The 24,320-nt window shown below is 37.9% G+C and overlaps 1 protein-coding gene across 1 annotated transcript in view; it reads left to right on the top strand.

Moving 5' to 3' along the window:
* Nucleotides 1–20,056, top strand: part of LOC138584239 (uncharacterized) — a 34,399-nt gene extending 14,343 nt beyond the window's left edge. Inside the window, exons 2-11 of the mRNA XM_069656417.1 lie at nt 4,900–4,967; nt 6,427–6,706; nt 6,955–7,109; nt 8,674–8,953; nt 9,202–9,342; nt 15,349–15,416; nt 16,875–17,154; nt 17,403–17,557; nt 19,378–19,657; nt 19,906–20,056. Coding sequence (XP_069512518.1) covers nt 4,904–4,967; nt 6,427–6,706; nt 6,955–7,109; nt 8,674–8,953; nt 9,202–9,342; nt 15,349–15,416; nt 16,875–17,154; nt 17,403–17,557; nt 19,378–19,657; nt 19,906–20,056 — 1,854 coding nt within the window. The 5' untranslated portion in view covers nt 4,900–4,903. The remainder of the gene's footprint in view (nt 1–4,899; nt 4,968–6,426; nt 6,707–6,954; nt 7,110–8,673; nt 8,954–9,201; nt 9,343–15,348; nt 15,417–16,874; nt 17,155–17,402; nt 17,558–19,377; nt 19,658–19,905) is intronic.
* Nucleotides 20,057–24,320: the final 4,264 nt, after the last annotated feature.

Here is a 24,320-nt window from a genome sequence, read left to right as displayed (position 1 = left end):
TTTTCGAATGATATTGCGCAGCCGCAAACGTGTTGACACTTAAGTCTCGCGAGTCTCGACAGTAAAGGGCTTTTGGGAAATGTAGGAAACTACATTTTATGTTTATTTAATGTAACCTCAGATTTCACATACACGTACTTTCGAGGGGAAAAAAATGAATATTGTATGAAAACCCTTTCTGAGCACCTCTGCCCTTTTATTGTATTATTATTATTATTTATTTGTTTTACTTTTGGATAATTGTTTCATCTTTCATCAGTCAATCAATCATTTTATATGTATAGCACCAAATTATAACCAAAGTTATCTCAAGACACTTTACAAAAAGAGCAGGTCTAGACCATACTCTTTATGTTATTTAGAGAGACACCCAACATGAATCCACCTTGAGTAGCACTTAGCATTATCTATAGTAAGACTCAGGTTACTGCTTTGTATTTGTTTAATTATTAATACAATTTTTTTTTAACTTATATCCTTCTCATATCTTTTTTTTTTTTTAAAACCGACAATTATGTTTTTTCTATCTATCACATAATATATTTGCATATGCACCTTTTTTGTATTGAATAAAATCCTGAGGACTGTGGGCCTATTATAGAAGAGCAGCAAGTGGTTTGACCATCTGGATGTGTTGCCATATCATTAAATATTTACAAGACTCTGAGAGAGTAGTAGCTGTCAATTTTATCATTATTAACCGCTTAGCTCCAGATTTGTTTAATAAACAAAATATTGCATTTAATGGCTTTTTATTTTATTCAGTTGACTCTTCTAAATTTCCTCCTCTTAAACAGCCTTCCTAACCTTTCTTTTAATAAATTATGTATTCCTGCCCAAAGACATAACTAATGAATTAACTGTATAGATTACTAATAAAAATATTATCTTCCAATAATCAACCTAAAAATTGACAATAACGTCAGTTAACAATAAAGTCAACAATAAAGTGCCATTAGCAACAACAGCACGAGAAGGAACATATTTTGTTCGAATTTAATATACAGTACATATATTTTTAAATACATTTTTCATATTAAAAATGCTTTATAAATGATTAAAGGGCCAGAGTCACCATTTGTATAGTTCTGATGTAAACTCTATAAAGATAGCAATGCTTCAGTGCCCTATACGCTCGAATACAGAATTTAATGAAGAAAATAAACTTTATTTTTATTTTTATTAAATGACATTTACAGTTTGTGAGTTTTATACAGCTCTACAATAAAGAAAACCTAATGCATTTGCATCTTAAATTCAGTCTTATTTTTAGTTTTCACTTTTGATTATATTCATGCAAAACTTACGTCAATCATTGTGTAGTCATCAAACACGTTTTAGAAGCCTTTCTTTATGTGTTTACTTTTATTTAATTTCTCTTTGACCTCACATGGTTTCACTTAGCTGAGAATCCAAAGTTCACGCAGTATCTAATCAAACATAGTGCCATAATGATCCACCTGACAGCCTATCAGCAATATCACGACTCTCTAATTATGCTGTTTTATCTATGACCAGGAAGTACAAGTGTATTTTTCAGGAATTCACTGTAAACATGTACACGTGACACCTTTCTTAAGAAAAGAAGGCCGACCTTAAAAGGAAAAAAACATAATAAAAGTGCTTTTGTATGTTGTTCTAATGTCAATTAACTGAACTTCTGACATGTTAAAGAATAAAAGAAAGTTACATTTCTTTATGTCAGAGTGTTTTGTCTGTTGGTGATGTTGGTTTTGGTGCCATGTGCTAAATTTGAGAGCCTGTTTGTCAGCTGACTCCAGATTTTTCCACCTGTCCATCCACGACCAGGAGGTGGAGCAGGTTTACATCATCCCCTCAGCTCTGAAGTGGACAACACCATCGCCATCACATAAAGAAAATCCCAGACAACTCGGTTATTAAGGGAGGTGATCTAAATATGTAATGCCTTGGCATAATTATCCTTAAACGTTAAAGAAGTGCCTGCTAATTGACTCCATGCCACACAACATATTGTTAACAGTGATCACGTTTCAACTTGGATCTTCATCAGGTCTGAACCACACCCATATTTATACATTATACGCACCAATAGAAAAGCTCTGTGGTGAGAGGTGTAATTAATAAACACCAAAATACTAACAACAAAAAATTAATAATTGTATTTGAGTATATAGAAAAAATAAAAAGACAAAAACTAGTATGTGTAGTATGTTTAGATCTATATTTCTACAGTGTGTAATCTATATTCATTGTGTAGATTTTATATTCTTTTTGAGGACTGCACAGTGCTGCAGTGGTTAGCGCTCACAGCTAGAAGGTTCCTGGTTTGAATCCCGGTTCAGACGTAGTGGGCCTTTCTGTGTGGAGTTTGCATGTTCTCCCTGTGCATGCGTGGGTTCCCTCCGGGTACTCCGGCTTCCTCCCACAGTCCAAAGACATGCTCGTTAGGTTCACTGGTGACCCGGAGGTGTAAGCGTGAAAGGTTGTCTGTCTCTGTGTGTCAGCCCTGTGATTGACAGGTGATCACTCCAAGTAGTACCCCACCTCTCGCCCAATGATAGCTGGGTCAGCTAGAAAGACTCCACCCCCCTGACCCCGAATAGGATAAGCGGTGTAGATAATGGATGGATGGAATCTTATTGATGTATTTCAACTACATAATAATTTCCCTGTCGGGGATCAATAAAGTACATGTATCTAATTTCCTTTCTTTCTATTATTTATAGAGAGGTGTTTACGGTGTTCAAGGTGTGTATCATCAGTATGTACCTGAATGGTTAGAAATGTGCTCATTAAACTGACCAAATACTATTTTAAATTGTTTGTAATTAGTAATAGAAATGACATAAAAGTTTACATGATATGGTGATTTAATTTGCTGCAACAGCAAAAAAGAGAAGATATACGATGATATTTGTTCTACTTTGGAAGGGCAGCTCAGCTAGAGAGGGCAAAGGGGCTGCTGCTGGGACTAAGGTTTAGACATGTGATTAAAAAAAGACAGAAATGAAGGAACACTTTTCTTGATTTGCGTCATAAAGTTGAAATGTCAAAATGAAAGTCCTACTTTTAGTATCAGTGCCATTTATAAAATAAAATAATTTAGAGGAGGAAACTTTAATCTCAACTTTTATACTTTATTCACAAATTTAACTTATGTACTTCAGATTTTGACATTATTATCAATTATAGTCTGATTTATTTTTTTCAAATGCATGGCACAAAGAAGCGCAGATAAGGCCCTACTCTTCCACACCTCAACCCAAGAGCAAGAATAGTTGGATTAAATTGCAAAGACAACTTTAAAAATCAGTGATGCAGAGCTGCAAGACTCAAAAGTATTGGGTTCTTTAGGTTCTTTAATACAGGTTTAAGCTGTGTTACCTTTCACTTACAATGAGCACACCATTAGATTTAATCATGCACGTGTCAATAAAGAACTGGATCAGAGCAGACAAAATGAAAAACAAAGAACATCATAAAAAGTTGCCAATCCCTGATCTACCCTAATGAGTCTTATCTGCATACAGGAAACATAAAGTGGTAAATCATCAATAAACAACAGCACATGCTGTGATAAGATGTGGGTATAAATATACATTTGTGGTCCACAGCAGGTCACAGTCATCGACACAGCATAAACAGCAGCTCCTCGTCTTCTCCTGAGCGTTTACTTTGCAAGAAAAGGTGAGAAAGTCAAATAATAACGCTTTTAATTCTTGTGCTGTCTGAAAAATGACCCAACTCTCTGTTGAATATGGCTGTGTATCAGTACGGATCGTGATACAAGGGTTTGGATTCAATATATTGTGATATTATACAATACTGTTACAAATAAAAACTAGGTTTTGCAATTTAAAACAAAAGTTTGAGCTAACTTTTTGGCAATCTGATCAAAGGAGTCTTTTTCTAAGCTTCTAAGAAAATCTTTGAATGTCTGCAATTAACAAACAAATCGATGGTGTTTTATTACGATGAATACAGCACCACAACGTGTGCAATATTCAACAGTATCGATATTTTCTGGCACCCCTATGTTTAACGGCACATCCATGATCTTTTTCAACTTGAAGTTTGATTGCTTTGACAGGTGTTTTGATAAAACATGAAACAGTGTCCACTGATTTCACGCACGGTGAAGAGGAGAAAATTCTTTTCTGGGGTTTAAAATCTAATCAAGCTGCTTATTTTGGAGGTTTAGTGAAAGTGGGTCAATCATTACCCTGAGGACAAAGAAGATGTGACGACAGTTTGGAGCTTACTGACAGTTAATTTACATGTGGTTTCTTATTGAACACATTTAGTGTTTTAACAGCATTTTATTGAGCATGTATCTCATGGCTTTTGCCATGTGACTTTTGGACCAAAGATTGTTGTGGTTCTTTTCTTAGTAATCATGTTTTTTGATGAGTTTCTGAGGACAGGTTGCTTACAAACAATCTATCAGAAACAAACTGCACTAAGTTCATTCTGATAAGAAATGTTGTTATTGCTGCAATATATCATTTTAAAGCTCTTTTTGTGCTCTTTATGATGGAGCTATCCACACACACATCCGATCAATATTTCAGCATTAGAGGTCAAAGGTCAAATTCTCTTGTCCTCAGTGTCATGAAAGTGTGACTGGTAGATAGAATATAATCTAAGCTTTACAATGATATATGACTTCATGATGTTCTGTGTAGGTTACCCTCTTTTATACCGGCTCGGTGTGAAAAATGAAAAAAATGTAATGATGGAGGGATGAAAAAAGGAGTGATAGCACATAGAAAGCAACTATTGCTGCAATGCTATCATACATTTTCCAACACTAAGGACATAGACTTTTGAAGAAATCACTATGAGACATGGTCCCTCCAAATTGGCACGATTCTGGGGGTCTGGCTTTTTTTTGACTCTCTTTTCCTTCTCAAACAGAACAATGAAACACGGCTCAGTTCTGCTTCTGCACCTCTTCCTGGGGACGTGCTTGGCTTACACCTACCGTAAGTTTGATGTGGTAATTTATTTTTGTTGTAACACATTTAATCCCCCCTCGTCTAAAAATGGTTGCAGAATGATGTTTGACACAAGAAGGCTGGTTTCACTTTCATCTGCAGCAGAAGATTCTCTGTGCTCAGCTTAAAGTGTGACATGTGTTCATACGGGCAGATTCATGTGTTAAATTCTAAATTATACAATGAAGCAGTAGGAAATGACTTCTGTAAGAATTGTTACTAACTTTTCTGTAAATTACAATATGAGACAAAAAATACAGATGCCTTAAAACAACCTTATTAATAGATGGCCCGTGGGCTGAATCTGACCCTTTAACGACCTCAATCCGGCCCTGTAATCGTGTATATGACTAAAAGTATAAAAAATATTTGGACCAGAGTATGGGTAGATATTTATCCTTTATCCAGGTTGAAAGCTCGGCACCAAAGACTGTATATAAAGATGGACGATGTGTCTCCATCTGTTCTCATTGAAAAAAATGTAAGCCAAAAATCCCCCCCGTGAAGAGCGCTGCCATCTTGCACTGGTGACGTCATTTAGAGTCAAAGCTGCGCAGTACCGATTGGCAGGTGGAGCCGCCGTAGCCACTTCTGCTAACCAGAACACACACTTAACTTATCGAGAAACATAGCATAGCAGCATATTTGACTGCAGAACAGCTTCTTTGTGTTGCAAACGTTCACAGGTATGGAAACTTCAATGACTGCAGTGATTGTTTTAGTTACGTCTCCTCTCGCCGTTCCTCCTCCACTCTGCTACTCGGGAACAGATCGGCTGCAGGAGCCGTATTTGTCAACAGAGCTGTCAATCATCCTTTTTATAGCATCAAATAACTAATTACAAGTAAACTTGTCAGAGAAATGAACACTTGGACGTCAATCAGCATGAAAAGAACTACCTATAATGACAGAAACCATGTTTAAAAAACATTTATTTGACGTGTATTTTGATTTTATAGTTTGACTCATGTCCCATCTGTTAACATGGAGGAGGCAGGCTTTATGACCTATACTACCGCCAGTCAGCAGGGGGCGACAGAGAGGGTTTGGCTTCACTTTCAGGGAGCTGTCATGTCGTCCATCTTTTTATACAGTCTTTACAGGCACACTCTAAAAAGTAGTAAGAAATAGTAGTTTTGTTTGATCTATTTTTGCTGAAAAATCATGCTGTATTGAAGACTACTTGAAATGAGCGTTTCAGGTTTATTGAGGTAATAAATCAAATGAGATAAGGTCATTTTTTGACAGACTTACATACAATCTAACTTCTTTTTACAACCAGTGGAGTCGCCCCCTGCTGGCCATTAGAAAGAATGCAAGTTTAAGGCACTTCTGCGTCTATTTTTCATGTACAGCCTTTGGTCCCCAACTTGTTTCTTTTGCCCCTAGGTGATTGCAGGTTTTGTAATTTACTATAATAACACGTTCTTAAATGTTTCAATCACAGAAAATGTTGCCTTGCGTGGAAGAGCGACCCAGTCAACCAGCCACCAAGCTGGTGCCGCCTACCGTGCCATCGATGGAAACAACGATTCTACTTTTGCCCATGGATCGTGCACACACACTCTACAACAGACCAACCCCTGGTGGAGAGTGGACCTGCTGGAGTCGTACATCATCACCTCCGTCGTCATCACCAACAGAGGAGACTGCTGTCCAGAAAGGCTCAACGGGGCTGAGATTCACATCGGCAACTCTTTACAGGACAACGGTGTTGGAAACCCAAGGTGAGTGAACTTAAGTGGCCACTGAGAATAATCTACTGACTGGCATGCATTCATTCACGGGTTGCTCTACTGGTGTTTTTATCTTTTGTTTTTGGAAATTGTGGTTTTGCTTTTTTTATTGTTGCTTGCTCCACATGGACACCGGTTCAACCGCAAGATGACACAAGTGTTAAAATTGTTACTTACTTTATATTGCTAAATGTTGTGCCTTGTAAATATGCAATATCCTCTCTCCCTCTCTCTTGTAGGGTCGGTGTAATTTCCCAAATCCCAGCTGGCAGGTCTTTGAAAATCACCTTCAACAGGCTTGTGGAGGGAAGATATGTGGTTGTGACTCTAACCGGTCCAGGAAAGATCCTTGCACTCTGCGAAGTGGAGGTGTACGGGTACCGTGCACCTACTGGTGAGAATATGAGCTATTGGCTAATTTATTCTGAGACCAAATTGTTTAGGTGATGCAGTGCGTTGTTTTGGTTGTGGAAAAGGAACAGAATGCATTTACTTCCTGTTACTTAAACACCCCCTCCAGTGAAAATCAATTGTTTAACCTTGTAAACGTCTCCATGTGGTGTTGTTCATGTGCTACAAGACATATCAGGGACAACATCAGCAGTCTGCTTTTAAACTGCAGTGTACCAAGGACAGGCTGAACAACACGTTTTCAGATTGGCAGGTTTGAGATGTCACAAACCTAAGGAGCCAATCCCGTTAATGGAGGGGGTGACGCTATGCAGATCATTATGTGTAACCTATGGCAACCACTTGCGATGCGCGAGCCAGCTGTAACCGTCATCGTAATTTTTGCAAACTCACGACTGACTACTAACGTTAACGTTACTGCCACTAATTACTACATTTCAAGCTAGCTAAGCTTCAACAAGTTTCCACTAAATGATGGGAGAGACTTGTTTGTTTTCGGGACGGAGCGGGCGGGTGGAAATGTGCATAGTGGGCGGGGCCTATGTAGAATCTGGAATTTTTAATGAGGGGGAAGGAGGAGACGCCTTGGGAGGATTTTTACAAGGTAATTAAATATATTTTGCTGAAAAAACATGTCAGACACAATTTATTATTTCTAGCAGAGCATTTTATACTTCTTCAAACATGACTGGAGCTGCTCTTTAAAGATGTCTCAGTGTCGAGCGGCTTAATGTGTTTTAACTCCGGAGTCCAGCACACTGATTTATTTTGAAAGTCATCTTAAACAAACATCTTAAAAATGACTGATAGGCAATATGGATTAGTAAGAAGGCTCTAAAGTTCTCGGGTGCTGCAAAAATGTAAAATGTATTCAATGCAGCCACAGAAAGGAAAAACATACACAGCTACAACCCCGATACATCCCCCAATTTTAAGTACATGCACTATCCAAGGTCTTCTGCAGCCATCCTGCATTAGAATTGTCACAATGGGAAACACCAGAAAAATACTTCAATTGATCCATTTACTATCTGATTTAAAGAGTTTCCTATGTTCTTGCCATCTGCCAGAATCTACCTTAAAAACTTAAAACTTGTACCTACTTTCGGTAGGTAAACATCTTTTTGTTGTTGTTGTCATACTCACTTTGGCCACAAGAGGCTGAAGTTTACCTCTTGCTCTTGGCCCAAATAGGACTTGAAGCAGTCATGTTTTCAGAAGCTGATTCTTCTCCAGGTAGAATTTGACACACAACAAAATTGCTTTGGTAATTGGTAATTTGGTAATTTGGTAAACAATCTTTCACCTGTTTAAAAATAAAATAAAAATGATCCCGACTATTTTCCCTACCTGATCTTACATCATAAACACACGAGAGAAAACCTTTTCAATCACATCTATGGATCACCAGAATGTTTTTCCTCAATTGTCTTTGAGGGCTTCTGTAGATTCTGGATAGCTTTTGAGAAACGTCACATTTGTTATACATACAACGCAAGGAAAACTCGGAGTCAGCTCTGACTTTTGCATCTGTTTCCTTTATGCAGGAGAGAATCTGGCACTCCAAGGACAAGCTTCACAGTCGTCCCTGCACTCTATAGGCATTGCATATAATGCCATAGATGGGAATCGTGCCAGCAACTGGGCCGAGGGCTCTTGTAGTCACACGGCCAACCAATTGAATAGCTGGTGGCGTCTGGACCTTGGCAAAACCCACAAAGTGTTTTCTGTCAACATAACCAACTACAGAAATCATCCAGTGTGGCTTAACGGAGCCGAGCTCCGCATTGGAGATTCCCTTGACAACAACGGAAACAACAATCCCAGGTAGCAAAGTTTTTAATTAAAGGACAGCAATAACTGTCAGTGTCTGATTAATTTGAATCTCTTATTTGGTTTATTTGCTACGTCTCTGCTCAAAGAATCCAAGTATATATATAACCAAGGGTTGGGTTAAAGTAGATGTTTTTTATGCCTCGCCTTTATACTCTCCAAATTAGACATCTTTCTTAAGTGTATGCGTTTATTAAGTGACCATTTGATGAGCTAATAATGTGCTTTTCTTCTTCCGCTAGGTGTGCTGTGATCACTAGCATCACTGGAGGTTTCACTGAAAGCTTCAACTGTAACAGGATGGACGGTCGCTACGTTAACGTAGTCATACCTGGAAGAGTGTCGCACCTGTCTTTGTGTGAGGTGGAGGTTTATGGCTCCAGGCTGGATTAGGTGTGAGAGCATAGTTTAACCTTACTTGTTATATTGCCATTGTCAGTGGCAGCAGCAAATGACTTGAATGAACGAATGAAAAAAGGTAATTGAGGGTCTTATGTACATAAAATCAGCATCTAAAAAACATTGGAAATTAGTTTTAAAAAACTAACTAAAAATAAAGTAGAGTAAACTTTCCTGATTAAAAGAATGAGCTGTTGTTGAGGTTTTTTTTATACTTATGAGTGTTTATATTAAAGCTGGTTTTTTTGGATGCTTAATGCAACTCTCTGCTTTGATACCATGTGTGCATTTCAACTGTATTGAGTCATATTTACAGATATTTTTGTGTGTTTAGTTATAGTTTTGTTTTCATATTTTAGTCATTGCTGAGTTTTTTAGACACATGCAAAATAAATACAATAAAAAAGCTTATGTCCTAAGTGTCTTCTTCTGTTGTAACTACAAATATTCTGCCATGATCAATGTTTAAACTTCTGAAGGTGTTAGACTGATGTAGAAATGTCAAAGTTCTTACAGATTTAAGCGGTTATCACCATTTTCACACAGTGGCTTTTTCTTCTGATGTCATGCTCAGGAGGGGAAGCTCAGTACTGTTATTATGTCACACTGTGGAACAATATCCAACCTGAGAGTGCAGCACTAATCAACCAATCAGGATCCAGTATTTCATATGGCTGAGTAATATAGGACAATAACACGCTGAGGAAAAAGTAGTAGAAGAAGACATACTTTATTAATCCCAGAAGGGAAATGTAATTTTTCCCTCTGTTGGTACCAATCACTGTATATAGATGGACGACGCGTCTCCATCTGCACTCATTGTATGAAAGTGATGCCAAAATAGCCCCTCTGACAGGCACTGCCATCTTGCACTGGTGACGTCATTTGGAACCCGAGTAGAGATTGCCGGGTGAAGCGTCCGTAGCCACTTTCGCTAACCAAAACACACACTTAACTTACTGAAAAAACAGCAAGGATCTCACTCGCCAGCGTGATATTGCGCAGCCGCAAACGTGTTGAAACTTAAGTCTCGCGAGTCTCGACAGTAATGGGCTTTTGGGAAATGTAGGAAACTACATTTTGTGTTTATTTAATGTAACCTCAGATTCACATACACATACTTTCGAAAAAAAGAAAAAAAAAATATCGTATGAATACCCCTTCAGAGCATCTCTGTCCTTTTATTGTATTATTATTATTTATTTATTTGTTTTACTTTTGGATAATTTTTCATCTTTTTTATAGGTTATCAATCAATCAATCAATCAATCATTTTATTTGTATAGCGCCAAATTATAACCAAAGTTATCTCAAGACACTTTACAAAAAGAGCAGGTCTAGACCATACTCTTTATGTTATTTAGAGAGAGACCCAACATGAATCCACCTTGAGTAGCACTTAGCATTATCTATAGTAAGACTCAGGTTACTGCTCTGTATTTTTTAAATTATTAATAAAACATTTTTTACTTATATCCGTCTTATATCTTTTTTTTTTTTTTAAACAGACAATTATGTTTTTTCTATCACATAATATATTTGCATATGCACCTTTTTTGTATTAAATAAAATCCTGAAGACTGTGGGCCTATTATAGAAGAGCAGCAAGTGGTTTGACCATCTGGATGTGTTGCCATATCATTAAATATTTACAAGACTCTGAGAGAGTAGTAGCTGTCAATTTTATCATTATTAACCGCTTAGCTCCAGATTTGTTTAATAAACAAAATATTGCATTTAATGGCTTTTTATTTTATTCAGTTGACTCTTCTAAATTTCCTCCTCTTAAACAGCCTTCCTAACCTTTCTTTTAATAAATTATGTATTCCTGCCCAAAGACATAACTAATGAATTAACTGTATAGATTACTAATAAAATTATTATCTTCCAATAATCAACCTAAAAACTGACAATAACGTCAGTTAACAATAAAGTCAACAATAAAGTGCCATTAGCAACAACAGAACGAGAAGGAACATATTTTGTTCGAATTTAATATACAGTACATATATTTTTAAATACATTTTTCATATTAAAAATGCTTTATAAATGATTAAAGGGCCAGAGTCACCATTTGTATAGTTCTGATGTAAACTCTATAAAGATAGCAATGCTTCAGTGCCCTATACGCTCGAATACAGAATTTAATGAAGAAAATAAACTTTATTTTTATTTTTATTAAATGACATTTACAGTTTGTGAGTTTTATACAGCTCTACAATAAAGAAAACCTAATGCATTTGCATCTTAAATTCAGTCTTATTTTTAGTTTTCACTTTTGATTATATTCATGCAAAACGTACGTCAATCATTGTGTAGTCATCAAACACGTTTTAGAAGCCTTTCTTTATGTGTTTACTTTTATTACTTTATTACTTTATTTACTTTATTACTTACTTTTATTTAATTTCTCTTTGACCTCACATGGTTTCACTTAGCTGAGAATCCAAAGTTCACGCAGTATCTAATCAAACATAGTGCCATAATGATCCACCTGACAGCCTATCAGCAATATCACGACTCTCTAATTATGCTGTTTTATCTATGACCAGGAAGTACAAGTGTATTTTTCAGGAATTCACTGTAAACATGTACACGTGATACCTTTCTTAAGAAAAGAAGGCCGACCTTAAAAGGAAAAAAACATAATAAAAGTGCTTTTGTATGTTGTTCTAATGTCAATTAACTGAACTTCTGACATGTTAAAGAATAAAAGAAAGTTACATTTCTTTATGTCAGAGTGTTTTGTCTGTTGGTGATGTTGGTTTTGGTGCCATGTGTTAAATTTGAGAGCCTGTTTGTCAGCTGACTCCAGATTTTTCCACCTGTCCATCCACGACCAGGAGGTGGAGCAGGTTTACATCATCCCCTCAGCTCTGAAGTGGACAACACCATCGCCATCACATAAAGAAAATCCCAGACAACTTGGTTATTAAGGGAGGTGATCTAAATATGTAATGCCTTGGCATAATTATCCTTAAACGTTAAAGAAGTGCCTGCTAATTGACTCCATGCCACACAACATATTGTTAACAGTGATCACGTTTCAACTTGGATCTTCATCAGGTCTGAACCACACCCATATTTATACATTATACGCACCAATAGAAAAGCTCTGTGGTGAGAGGTGTAATTAATAAACACCAAAATACTAACAACAAAAAATTAATAATTGTATTTGAGTATATAGAAAAAATAAAAAGACAAAAACTAGTATGTGTAGTATGTTTAGATCTATATTTCTACAGTGTGTAATCTATATTCATTGTGTAGATTTTATATTCTTTTTGAGGACTGCACAGTGCTGCAGTGGTTAGCGCTCACAGCTAGAAGGTTCCTGGTTTGAATCCCGGTTCAGATGTAGCGGGCCTTTCTGTGTGGAGTTTGCATGTTCTCCCCGTGCATGCGTGGGTTCCCTCCGGGTACTCCGGCTTCCTCCCATAGTCCAAAGACATGCTCGTTAGGTTCACTGGTGACCCGGAGGTGTAAGCGTGAAAGGTTGTCTGTCTCTGTGTGTCAGCCCTGTGATTGACAGGTGATCACTCCAAGTAGTACCCCACCTCTCGCCCAATGATAGCTGGGTCAGCTAGAAAGACTCCACCCCCCTGACCCCGAATAGGATAAGCGGTGTAGATAATGGATGGATGGAATCTTATTGATGTATTTCAACTACATAATAATTTCCCTGTCGGGGATCAATAAAGTACATGTATCTAATTTCCTTTCTTTCTATTATTTATAGAGAGGTGTTTACGGTGTTCAAGGTGTGTATCATCAGTATGTACCTGAATGGTTAGAAATGTGCTCATTAAACTGACCAAATACTATTTTAAATTGTTTGTAATTAGTAATAGAAATGACATAAAAGTTTACATGATATGGTGATTTAATTTGCTGCAACAGCAAAAAAGAAAAGATATACGATGATATTTGTTCTACTTTGGAAGGGCAGCTCAGCTAGAGAGGGCAAAGGGGCTGCTGCTGGGAGTAAGGTTTAGACATGTGATTAAAAAAAGACAGAAATGAAGGAACACTTTTCTTGATTTGCGTCATAAAGTTGAAATGTCAAAATGAAAGTCCTACTTTTAGTATCAGTGCCATTTATAAAATAAAATAATTTAGAGGAGGAAACTTTAATCACAACTTTTATACTTTATTCACAAATTTAACTTATGTACTTCAGATTTTGACATTATTATCAATTATAGTCTGATTTATTTTTTTCAAATGCATGGCACAAAGAAGCGCAGATAAGGCCCTACTCTTCCACACCTCAACCCAAGAGCAAGAATAGTTGGATTAAATTGCAAAGACAACTTTAAAAATCAGTGATGCAGAGCTGCAAGACTCAAAAGTATTGGGTTCTTTAGGTTCTTTAATACAGGTTTAAGCTGTGTTACCTTTCACTTACAATGAGCACACCATTAGATTTAATCATGCACGTGTCAATAAAGAACTGGATCAGAGCAGACAAAATGAAAAACAAAAAACATCATAAAAAGTTGCCAATCCCTGATCTACCCTAATGAGTCTCATCTGCATACAGGAAACATAAAGTGGTAAATCATCAATAAACAACAGCACATGCTGTCATAAGATGTGGGTATAAATATCCATTTGTGGTCCACAGCAGGTCACAGTCATCGACACAGCATAAACAGCAGCTCCTCGTCTTCTCCTGAGCGTTTACTTTGCAAGAAAAGGTGAGAAAGTCAAATAATAACGCTTTTAATTCTTGTGCTCTCTGAAAAATGACCCAACTCTCTGTTGAATATGGCTGTGTATCAGTACGGATCGTGATACAAGGGTTTGGATTCAATATATTGTGATATTATACAATACTGTTACAAATAAAAACTAGGTTTTGCAATTTAAAACCAAAGTTTGAGCTAACTTTTTGGCAATCTGATCAAAGGAGTCTTTTTCTAAGCTAATACATAAGAAAATCTTGGAATGTCTGCAATTAACAAACAAATCGATGGTGTTTTATTACGATGAATACAGCACCACAAGTGTGCAATATTCAACAGCATCGATATTTTCTGGCACCCCTATGTTTAACAGCACATCCATGATCTTTTTCAACTTGAAGTTTGATTGCTTTGACAGGTGTTTTGATAAAACATGAAACAGTGTCCACTGATTTCACGCACGGTGAAGAGGAGAAAATTCTTTTCTGGGGTTTAAAATCTAATCAAGCTGCTTATTTTGGAGGTTTAGTGAAAGTGGGTCAATCATTACCCTGAGGACAAAGAAGATGTGACGACAGTTTGGAGCTTACTGACAGTTAATTTACATGTGGTTTCTTATTGAACACATTTAGTGTTTTAACAGCATTTTATTGAGCATGTATTTAATGGCACGCGCTTTTACCATGTGACTTTTGGACCAAAGATTGTTGTGGTTCCTTTCTTAGTAATCATGTTTTTTGATGAGTTTCTGAGGACAGGTTGCTTACAAACAATCTATCAGAAACAAACTGCACTAAGTTCATTCTGATAAGAAATGTTGTTATTGCTGCAATATATCATTTTAAAGCTCTTTTTGTGCTCTTTATGATGGAGCTATCCACACACACATCAGATCAATATAAAGGTAGTTATACGGGCATTTGCAGAGGCATGCAGAATTTGCCCTATTTCAGCATTCGAGGTCAAAGGTCAAATTCTCTTGTCCTCAGTGTCATGAAAATGTGACTGGTAGATAGAATATAATCTAAGCTTTACAATGATATATGACTTCATGATGTTCTGTGTAGGTTACCCTCTTTTATACCGGCTCGGAGTGAAAAATGAAAAAAATGTAATGATGGAGGGATGAAAAAAGGAGTGATAGCACATAGAAAGCTACCATTGCTGCAATGCTATCATACATTTTCCAACACTAAGGACATAGACTTTTGAAGAAATCACTATGAGACATGGTCCCTCCAAATTGGCACGATTCTGGGGGTCTGGCTTTTTTTTGACTCTCTTTTCCTTCTCAAACAGAACAATGAAACACGGCTCAGTTCTGCTTCTGCACCTCTTCCTGGGGACGTGCTTGGCTTACACCTACCGTAAGTTTGATGTGGTAATTTATTTTTTTTGTAACACATTTAATCCCCCCTCGTCTAAAAATAGTTGCAGAATGATGTTTGACACAAGAAGGCTGGTTTCACTTTCATCTGCAGCAGAAGTTTCTCTGTGCTCAGCTTAAAGTGTGACATGTGTTCGTACGGGCAGATTCATGTGTTAAATTCTAAATTGTACAATGAAGCAGTAGGAAATTACTTCTGTAAGAATTGTTACTAACTTTTCTGTAAATTACAATATGAGACAAAAAATACAGATGCCTTAAAACAACCTTATTAATAGATGGCCCGTGGGCTGAATCTGACCCTTTAACGACCTCAATCCGGCCCTGTAATCGTGTATATGACTAAAAGTATAAAAAATATTTGGACCAGAGTATGGGTAGATATTTATCCTTTATCCAGGTTGAAAGCTCGGCACCAAAGACTATATATAAAGATGGACGATGCGTCTCCATCTGTTCTCATTGAAAAAAATGTAAGCCAAAAATCCCCCCCGTGAAGAGCGCTGCCATCTTGCACTGGTGACGTCATTTAGAGTCAAAGCTGCGCAGTACCGATTGGCAGGTGGAGCCGCCGTAGCCACTTCTGCTAACCAGAACACTCACTTAACTTATCGAGAAACATAGCATAGCAGCATATTTGACTGCAGAACAGCTTCTTTGTGTTGCAAACGTTCACAGGTATGGAAACTTCAATGACTGTAGTGATTGTTTTAGTTACGTCTCCTCTCGCCGTTCCTCCTCCACTCTGCTACTCGGGAACAGATCGGCTGCAGGAGCCGTATTTGTCAACAGAGCTGTCAATCATCCTTTTTATAGCATCAAATAACTAATTACAAGTAAACTTGTCAGAGAAATGAACACTTGGACGTCAATCAGCATGAAAAGAACTACCTATAATGACAGAAACCATGTTTAAAAAACATTTATTTGACGTGTATTTTGATTTTATAGTTTGACTCATGTCCCATCTGTTAACATGGAGGAGGCAGGCTTTATGACCTATACTACCGCCAGTCAGCAGGGGGCGACAGAGAGGGTTTGGCTTCACTTTCAGGGAGCTGTCATGTCATCCATCTTTTTATACAGTCTTTACAGGCACACTCTAAAAAGTAGTAAAAATAGTAGATTTGTTTGATCTATTTTTGCTGAAAAATCATGCTGTATTGAAGACTACTTGAAATGAGCGTTTCAGGTTTATTGAGGTAATAAATCAAATGAGATAAGGTCATTTTCTTCCAGACTTACATACAATCTAACTTCTTTTTACAACCAGTGGAGTCGCCCCCTGCTGGCCATTAGAAAGAATGCAAGTTTAAGGCACTTCTGCGTCTATTTTTCATGTACAGCCTTTGGTCCCCAACTTGTTTCTTTTGCCCCTAGGTGATTGCAGGTTTTGTAATTTACTATAATAACACGTTCTTAAATGTTTCAATCACAGAAAATGTTGCCTTGCGTGGAAGAGCGACTCAGTCAACCAGCCACCAAGCTGGTGCCGCCTACCGTGCCATCGATGGAAACAGCGATTCTACTTTTGCCCATGGATCGTGCACACACACTCTACAACAGACCAACCCCTGGTGGAGAGTGGACCTGCTGGAGTCGTACATCATCACCTCCGTCGTCATCACCAACAGAGGAGACTGCTGTCCAGAAAGGCTCAATGGAGCTGAGATTCACATCGGCAACTCTTTACAGGACAACGGTGTTGGAAACCCAAGGTGAGTGAACTTAAGTGGCCACTGAGAATAATCTACTGACTGGCATGCATTCATTCACGGGTTGATCTACTGGTGTTTTTATCTTTTGTTTTTGGAAATTGTGGTTTTGCTTTTTTTATTGTTGCTTGCTCCACATGGACACCGGTTCAACCGCAAGATGACACAAGTGTTAAAATTGTTACTTACTTTATATTGCTAAATGTTGTGCCTTCTAAATATGCAATATCCTCTCTCCCTCTCTCTTGTAGGGTCGGTGTAATTTCCCAAATCCCAGCTGGCAGGTCTTTGAAAATCACCTTCAACAGGCTTGTGGAGGGACGATATGTGGTTGTGACTCTAACCGGTCCAGGAAAGATCCTTGCACTCTGTGAAGTGGAGGTGTACGGGTACCGTGCACCTACTGGTGAGAATATGAGCTATTGGCTAATTTATTCTGAGACCAAATTGTTTAGGTGATGCAGTGCGTTGTTTTGGTTGTGGAAAAGGAACAGAATGCATTTACTTCCTGTTACTTAAACACCCCCTCCAGTGAAAATCAGTTGTTTAACCTTGTAAACGTCTCCATGTGGTGTTGTTCATGTGCTACAAGACATATCAGGGACAACATCAGCAGTCTGCTTTTAAACTGCAGTGTACCAAGGACAGGCTGAACAACACGTTTTCAGATTGGCAGGTTTGAGATGTCACAAACCTAAGGAGCCAATCCCGTTAATGGAGGGGGTGACGCTATGCAGATCATTATGTGTAACTTATGGCAACCACTTGCGATGCGCGAGCCAGCTGTAACCGTCATCGTAATTTTTGCAAACTCACGACTGACTAGTAACGTTACAGTTACTGCTACTAATTACTACATTTCAAGCTAGCTAAGCTTCAACAAGTTTCCACTAAATGATGGCAGAGACTTGTTTGTTTTCGGGACGGAGGGGGCGGGTGGAAATGTGCATAGTGGGCGGGGCCTATGTAGAATCTGGAATTTTTAATGAGGGAGAAGGAGGAGATGCCTTGGGAGGATTTTTACAAGGTAATTAAATGTATTTTGCTGAAAAAACATGTCAGACACAATTTATTATTTCTAGCAGAGCATTTTATACTTCTTCAAACATGACTGGAGCTGCTCTTTAAAGATGTCTCAGTGTCGAGCGGCTTAATGTGTTTTAACTCCGGAGTCCAGCACACTGATTTATTTTGAAAGTCATCTTAAACAAACATCTTAAAAATGATTGATAGGCAATATGGATTAGTAAGAAGGCTTTAAAGTTCTCGGGTGCTGCAAAAATGTAAAATGTATTCAATGCAGCCACAGAAAGGAAAAACATACACAGCTACAACCCCGATACATCCCCCAATTTTAAGTACATGCACTATCCAAGGTCTTCTGCAGCCATCCTGCATTAGAATTGTCACAATGGGAAACACCAGAAAAATACTTCAATTGATCCACTTACTATCTGATTTAAAGAGTTTCCTATGTTCTTGCCATCTGCCAGAATCTACCTTAAAAACTTAAAACTTCTTTTCTTTTTGTTGTTGTTGTCATACTCACTTTGGCCACAAGAGGCTGAAGTTTACCTCTTGCTCTTGGCCCAAATAGGACTTGAAGCAGTCATGTTTTCAGAAGCTGATTCTTCTCCAGGTAGAATTTGACACACAACAAAATTGCTTTGGTAATTTGGTGCACAAGAATAAACTTTGTAATATTATTACTATTTTTAAAGTTAATAAATATAATAGACTTTTTTTCTATATGAATGAATTGAAAATACCAGTAAAGTGACATAAACTGATAACAGATCATATGCAGTATGTACCTTGTGTTTATTGTGCAAGAAGATGTTAAAGTCTGGTGTAAAAATAAAATAAAAACATGAGTGGTTTTAGATCCATTTAGATCATGGGGTAGTGTTGCACTACAGCCTCTTGTGGCTGAAATAAGTATTACAACAACAAACAAAGACTATTCTGAAAAAACAGTCTTTCACCTGTTTAAAAATAAAATAAAAATGATCCCGACTATTTTCCCTACCTGATCTTACATCATAAACACACAAGAGAAAACCTTTTCAATCACATCTATGGATCACCAGAATGTTTTTCCTCAATTGTCTTTGAGGGCTTCTGTAGATTCTGGATAGCTTTTGAGAAACGTCACATTTGTTATACATACAACGCAAGGAAAACTCGGAGTCAGCTCTGACTTTTGCATCTGTGTCCTTTATGCAGGAGAGAATCTGGCACTCCAAGGACAAGCTTCACAGTCGTCCCTGCTCTCTCCAGGCATTGCATATAATGCCATAGATGGGAATCGTGCCAGCAACTGGGCCGAGGGCTCTTGTAGTCACACGGCCAACCAATGGGATAGCTGGTGGCGTCTGGACCTGGGCAAAACCCACAAAGTGTTTTCTGTCAACATAACCAACTACAGAAATCATCCAGTGTGGCTTAACGGAGCTGAGCTCCGCATTGGAGATTCCCTTGACAACAACGGAAACAACAATCCCAGGTAGCAAAGTTTTTAACTAAAGGACAGCAATAACTGTCAGTGTCTGATTAATTTGAATCTGTTATTTGGTTTATTTGATACGTCTCTGCTCAAAGAATCCAAGTATATATATAACCAAGGGTTGGGTTAAAGTAGATGTTTTTTATGCCTCGCCTTTATACTCTCCAAATCAGACATCTTTCTTAAGTGTATGCGTTTATTAAGTGACCATTCGATGAGCTAATAATGTGCTTTTCTTCTTCTGCTAGGTGTGCTGTGATCCCTAGCATCACTGGAGGTTTCACTGAAAGCTTCAACTGTAACAGGATGGACGGTCGCTACGTTAACGTAGTCATACCTGGAAGAGTGTCGTACCTGTCTTTGTGTGAGGTGGAGGTTTATGGCTCCAGGCTGGATTAGGTGTGAGAGCATAGTTTAACCTTACTTGTTATATTGCCATTGTCAGTGGCAGCAGCAAATGACTTGAATGAACGAATGAAAAAAGGTAATTGAGGGTCTTATGTACATAAAATCAGCATCTAAAAAACATTGGAAATTAGTTTTAAAAAACTAACTAAAAATAAAGTAGAGTAAACTTTCCTGATTAAAAGAATGAGCTGTTGTTGAGGTTTTTTTATACTTATGAGTGTTTATATTAAAGCTGGTTTTTTTTGGATGCTTAATGCAACTCTCTGCTTTGATACCATGTGTGCATTTCAACTGTATTGAGTCATATTTACAGATATTTTTGTGTGTTTAGTTATAGTTTTGTTTTCATATTTTAGTCATTGCTGAGTTTTTTAGACACATGCAAAATAAATACAATAAAAAAGCTTATGTCCTAAGTGTCTTCTTCTGTTGTAACTACAAATATTCTGCCATGATCAATGTTTAAACTTCTGAAGGTGTTAGACTGATGTAGAAATGTCAAAGTTCTTACAGATTTAAGCGGTTATCACCATTTTCACACAGTGGCTTTTTCTTCTGATGTCATGCTCAGGAGGGGAAGCTCAGTACTGTTATTATGTCACACTGTGGAACAATATCCAACCTGAGAGTGCAGCACTAATCAACCAATCAGGATCCAGTATTTCATATGGCTGAGTAATATAGGACAATAACACGCTGAGGAAAAAGAAGTAGAAGAAGACATACTTTATTAATCCCAGAAGGGAAATGGAATTTTTCACTCTGTTGGTACCAATCACTGTATATAGATGGACGACGCGTCTCCATCTGCACTCATTGTATGTAAGTGATGCCAAAATAGCCCCTGTGACAGGCGCTGCCATCTTGCGCTGGTGACATCATTTGGATGTGTTTAACAGCAGAACAGCTTCTCTGTGTTGGTCTGAGGTTAACGTTCACAGGTATGGAATCTTCAATGACTGTAGTGATTGTTTTAGTTACGTCTCCTCTCGCCGTTCGTCCTCTGCTCTGCTGATCCTGAACTGATCGGCTGCAGGAGCCGTATTTGTCAACAGAGCTGTCAATCATCCTTTTGACGTCATCAAATAACTAATCAAAAATAAACTTATTAGAAAAATGAACACTTGGACGTAAATCAGCACGATAAGAACTAACTATAGTGACAGAAACCATGTTTGGGAAAAATGTATTTGACGTGTATTTTGATTTTATAGTTTGACTCATGTCCCACCTGTTAACATGGAGGAGGCAGGCTTTATGACCTATACTGCAGCCAGTCAGCAGGGGGCGATAGAGAGGGTTTGGCTTCACTTTCAGGGAGCTGTCATGTCGTCCATACAGTCTATGGTTGGTACGAACATGCTACACACACAAAGGCCCGAATTACACACATGCACCAACAGGACCCACTGGACATGCATTAATGGAGCTGTATCAGAGTGAGGGGGCTGCACATGAGCATGCGCCCCGAAGAGTTGGCAATTCAGTGCCTTGCTCAAGGACACGTCTCCAGCTACCAGCCCCAATTCCAAACCGGGACTTGAACTGGCCACCTTCCTGTTCCCAAGCCAAGTCCCTACAGACTGAGATAATGTCTATTAGGTGTCCTAATATAGAATATAATGGACTGCTTTGCAGTGGTACTATCTATTCTCCACACTGTTCTGAATTGCTTATAACAAAGTTTCAGATTGTGATATCGCTAACTTATTACACACTTTACTTGCACTCTAAGAATCATATTCAGGAAACACAATCAGGAAAAGGCCAAATCTCATATTCAATGCCATGACACAATAATTATAAATAAACAAGTGATTTGGGGAAAGTTGGATGTGTTTGTGTGTTTTCAGAGAATAAAACAGAGTGTTGTGGTAGAAAAACGAGAAGTTGCAGAGCAAGTGGACAAGTAAAAATCTGCAACCAAGCAGGGGTTATTGGTTTTGTGGGGGCAATCAGTTTTAGTGCCAAGGATGCCCAGAATCTTAAGCACATACTGCACACCTGTTCTGCAAAGGTTGAAAGTGCATAGAGAAATGTTTACAAAGTTTTCTGACTCCTGACTGTTGCAAAATAACCAAACATCTGATGTGGTTTGTTGTAACTCTATTACACACATTTGCTGTCCTACATATTATAGCTAAGCTGTTGTCCCTGCATTTACCAGGGGTTAACCGAAAAGATTGTACTCATCTTCACCCTAGTCTACCACTATTATTGGCATTGTAACCATAAGTATGTGTCTGTTGTTGTTCATGTAACAAGGACATATGTTGTTGTGGTAACAAGAACATATGTTGTTGTTGCTCTCTTTGCCTGTCTCTATCCTGCATCTCCTTCTATCCCATTTTCGGCACATCCAGTCGAGGCAGATGGCTGTTCAACATGAGTCTGGTTCTGCTCGAGGTTTCTGCCTGTTAAAAGGAAGTTTTTCCTTGCCAATGTGCCGAATTGCTAAGTGCTACTCATGGTGGATTCATGTTGGGCCTCTCTTTAAATAACTTAACAAAGAGTCGGTCTAGACCTGCTCTTTCTGTAAAGTGTCTCGAGATAACTCTGGTTACGATTTGGCGCTATACAAATAAAATTTAATTGATTGATTGATTGATTTGTCTTTCACGTATCTTGTCAGAATAACCTAATGTTTCAGCTACGTCAGGTTGACTGCTCAGGACGCGTCTCAATAGGCTAAGACGTAAACAATAAGTGTTGTGATTGAGATTACTTGTAATCTAGTTGGCAAGTCTTTTGTGCAAAAAAAGTAATAGTTTATAATATAATTGCAAACACTGCCGTATGCGAGACAGGAAAGATTATGAATGGCAGCAATAACACACTCTGAGGCGTCCTGATACTGATAATAATGGACTCTAATATTGTGGTGCTCTCTGCTCTGCAATACTCATCATAATTGTTTATCCTGCACCTCACCTACTGTTTGCACCCTTTACATGCACTCTATGTATTAGATTATGGCCCACGATCAGGTAAAGGCACAACCACATGTTCAATGTCATTCACAGTTAGAGATACGAGTCACTTGGGGACAGTTTGGTGTGTTTATGTTTTTTCCAGAGAATAAAACAGCGAAGCAAGAAGCAAACAAGAAATGTTGAAATACTTCCAGTGATGCTGGCATGAAACAGAGAACAGAGAAGTTGACGGGCAGCGCACATTGCGCAAAGTAAATATCTGCAATTAAGCAATTTCAGGAGTTCTGTAACTGTTGTTTTTCTTCTGTATTTTTTTGTTAACTTTCCATTGGCAAAAGTTCCAGATATAATCAGGGGTTATTGGCTTTTTGGGAAGTCGGACAGTTTGGTGCCAAGGATGCTCAGAGTCCTCGTCACCCACTGCACTCCTGCTCTGGTCATGTCAAAAGCACATAGAGAAAGTTGAAACCGTTATTTTTATTATGATTCACTTCAGTTTGACTGAACTGCACAACTAAAGTCTCATGAGCATCAGGCTGTTTCAAATTATAAGCAGCAGCCCTGCTGCAGATAAAAGTCCCACAATGTACCGTAAGCATACTGTGTTCAAAGAAGTAGTCCTGCATTAAATATTACGAATAAAAACAAAACTGTTGTTAGTGATGTACTGTTAAAGTAAACATCCTGGTTGGGAGGAGTACCCCCTTTGAGAATTTCATTATATTCTTTATATAACTGGGATATTATTGCTAATGCATTTATTTACCCAGCTAGAATTGTTTTGTGCTAAGAACGTTCTGAGAATGTTACGTGCAATGTTTGTAATGGCAGGAGAACGTTCTGTGAAAACATTTTCAGAAAGTTGCAGTGAGAACGTTCAGATCACATTTCAGCAACGTTTCATAAATCACGTTCTGATAGTTCGGGCCAAACGAACATCCTGAAAAGATCCTCAGAATGTTGCAGGAAGGATGTTCTACCTTTGTTCTTATGCAACACATGTTTTTAAAAAGGCGCTCTGACATCCCAGGCCTCAATAACATCCTGAAAGTTTAAGCTTTAACGTTACAAGAACTTTATTTGAAATGATTAACATCCTTAAAACGTTCTTTGAATATTAGATTAAAACGTTTCCTTTCAAACGTAATAAGAACTTGTAAATAATGTTAGCCATTGTTATGGGAACGTTCCCTGCTACCGAAGTATGCTCTTGTTTTTACTACATTCTAACTATCAATAATACTGTCAATTTAACTGACACCATTACTTCCTGCTTACTTTTGTAGATGACTATTGTAATATTGTTTTTCTTTTAGGCATTA

The sequence above is a fragment of the Semicossyphus pulcher genome, unplaced genomic scaffold, assembly GCF_022749685.1.
Source record: "Semicossyphus pulcher isolate SPU_LCO1_2020_fin unplaced genomic scaffold, fSemPul1.0.p SCAF_9, whole genome shotgun sequence".
In the NCBI taxonomy this organism is placed as follows: Eukaryota; Metazoa; Chordata; class Actinopteri; order Labriformes; family Labridae; genus Semicossyphus; species Semicossyphus pulcher.
This window is presented reverse-complemented; position numbering and strand designations above follow the sequence as displayed.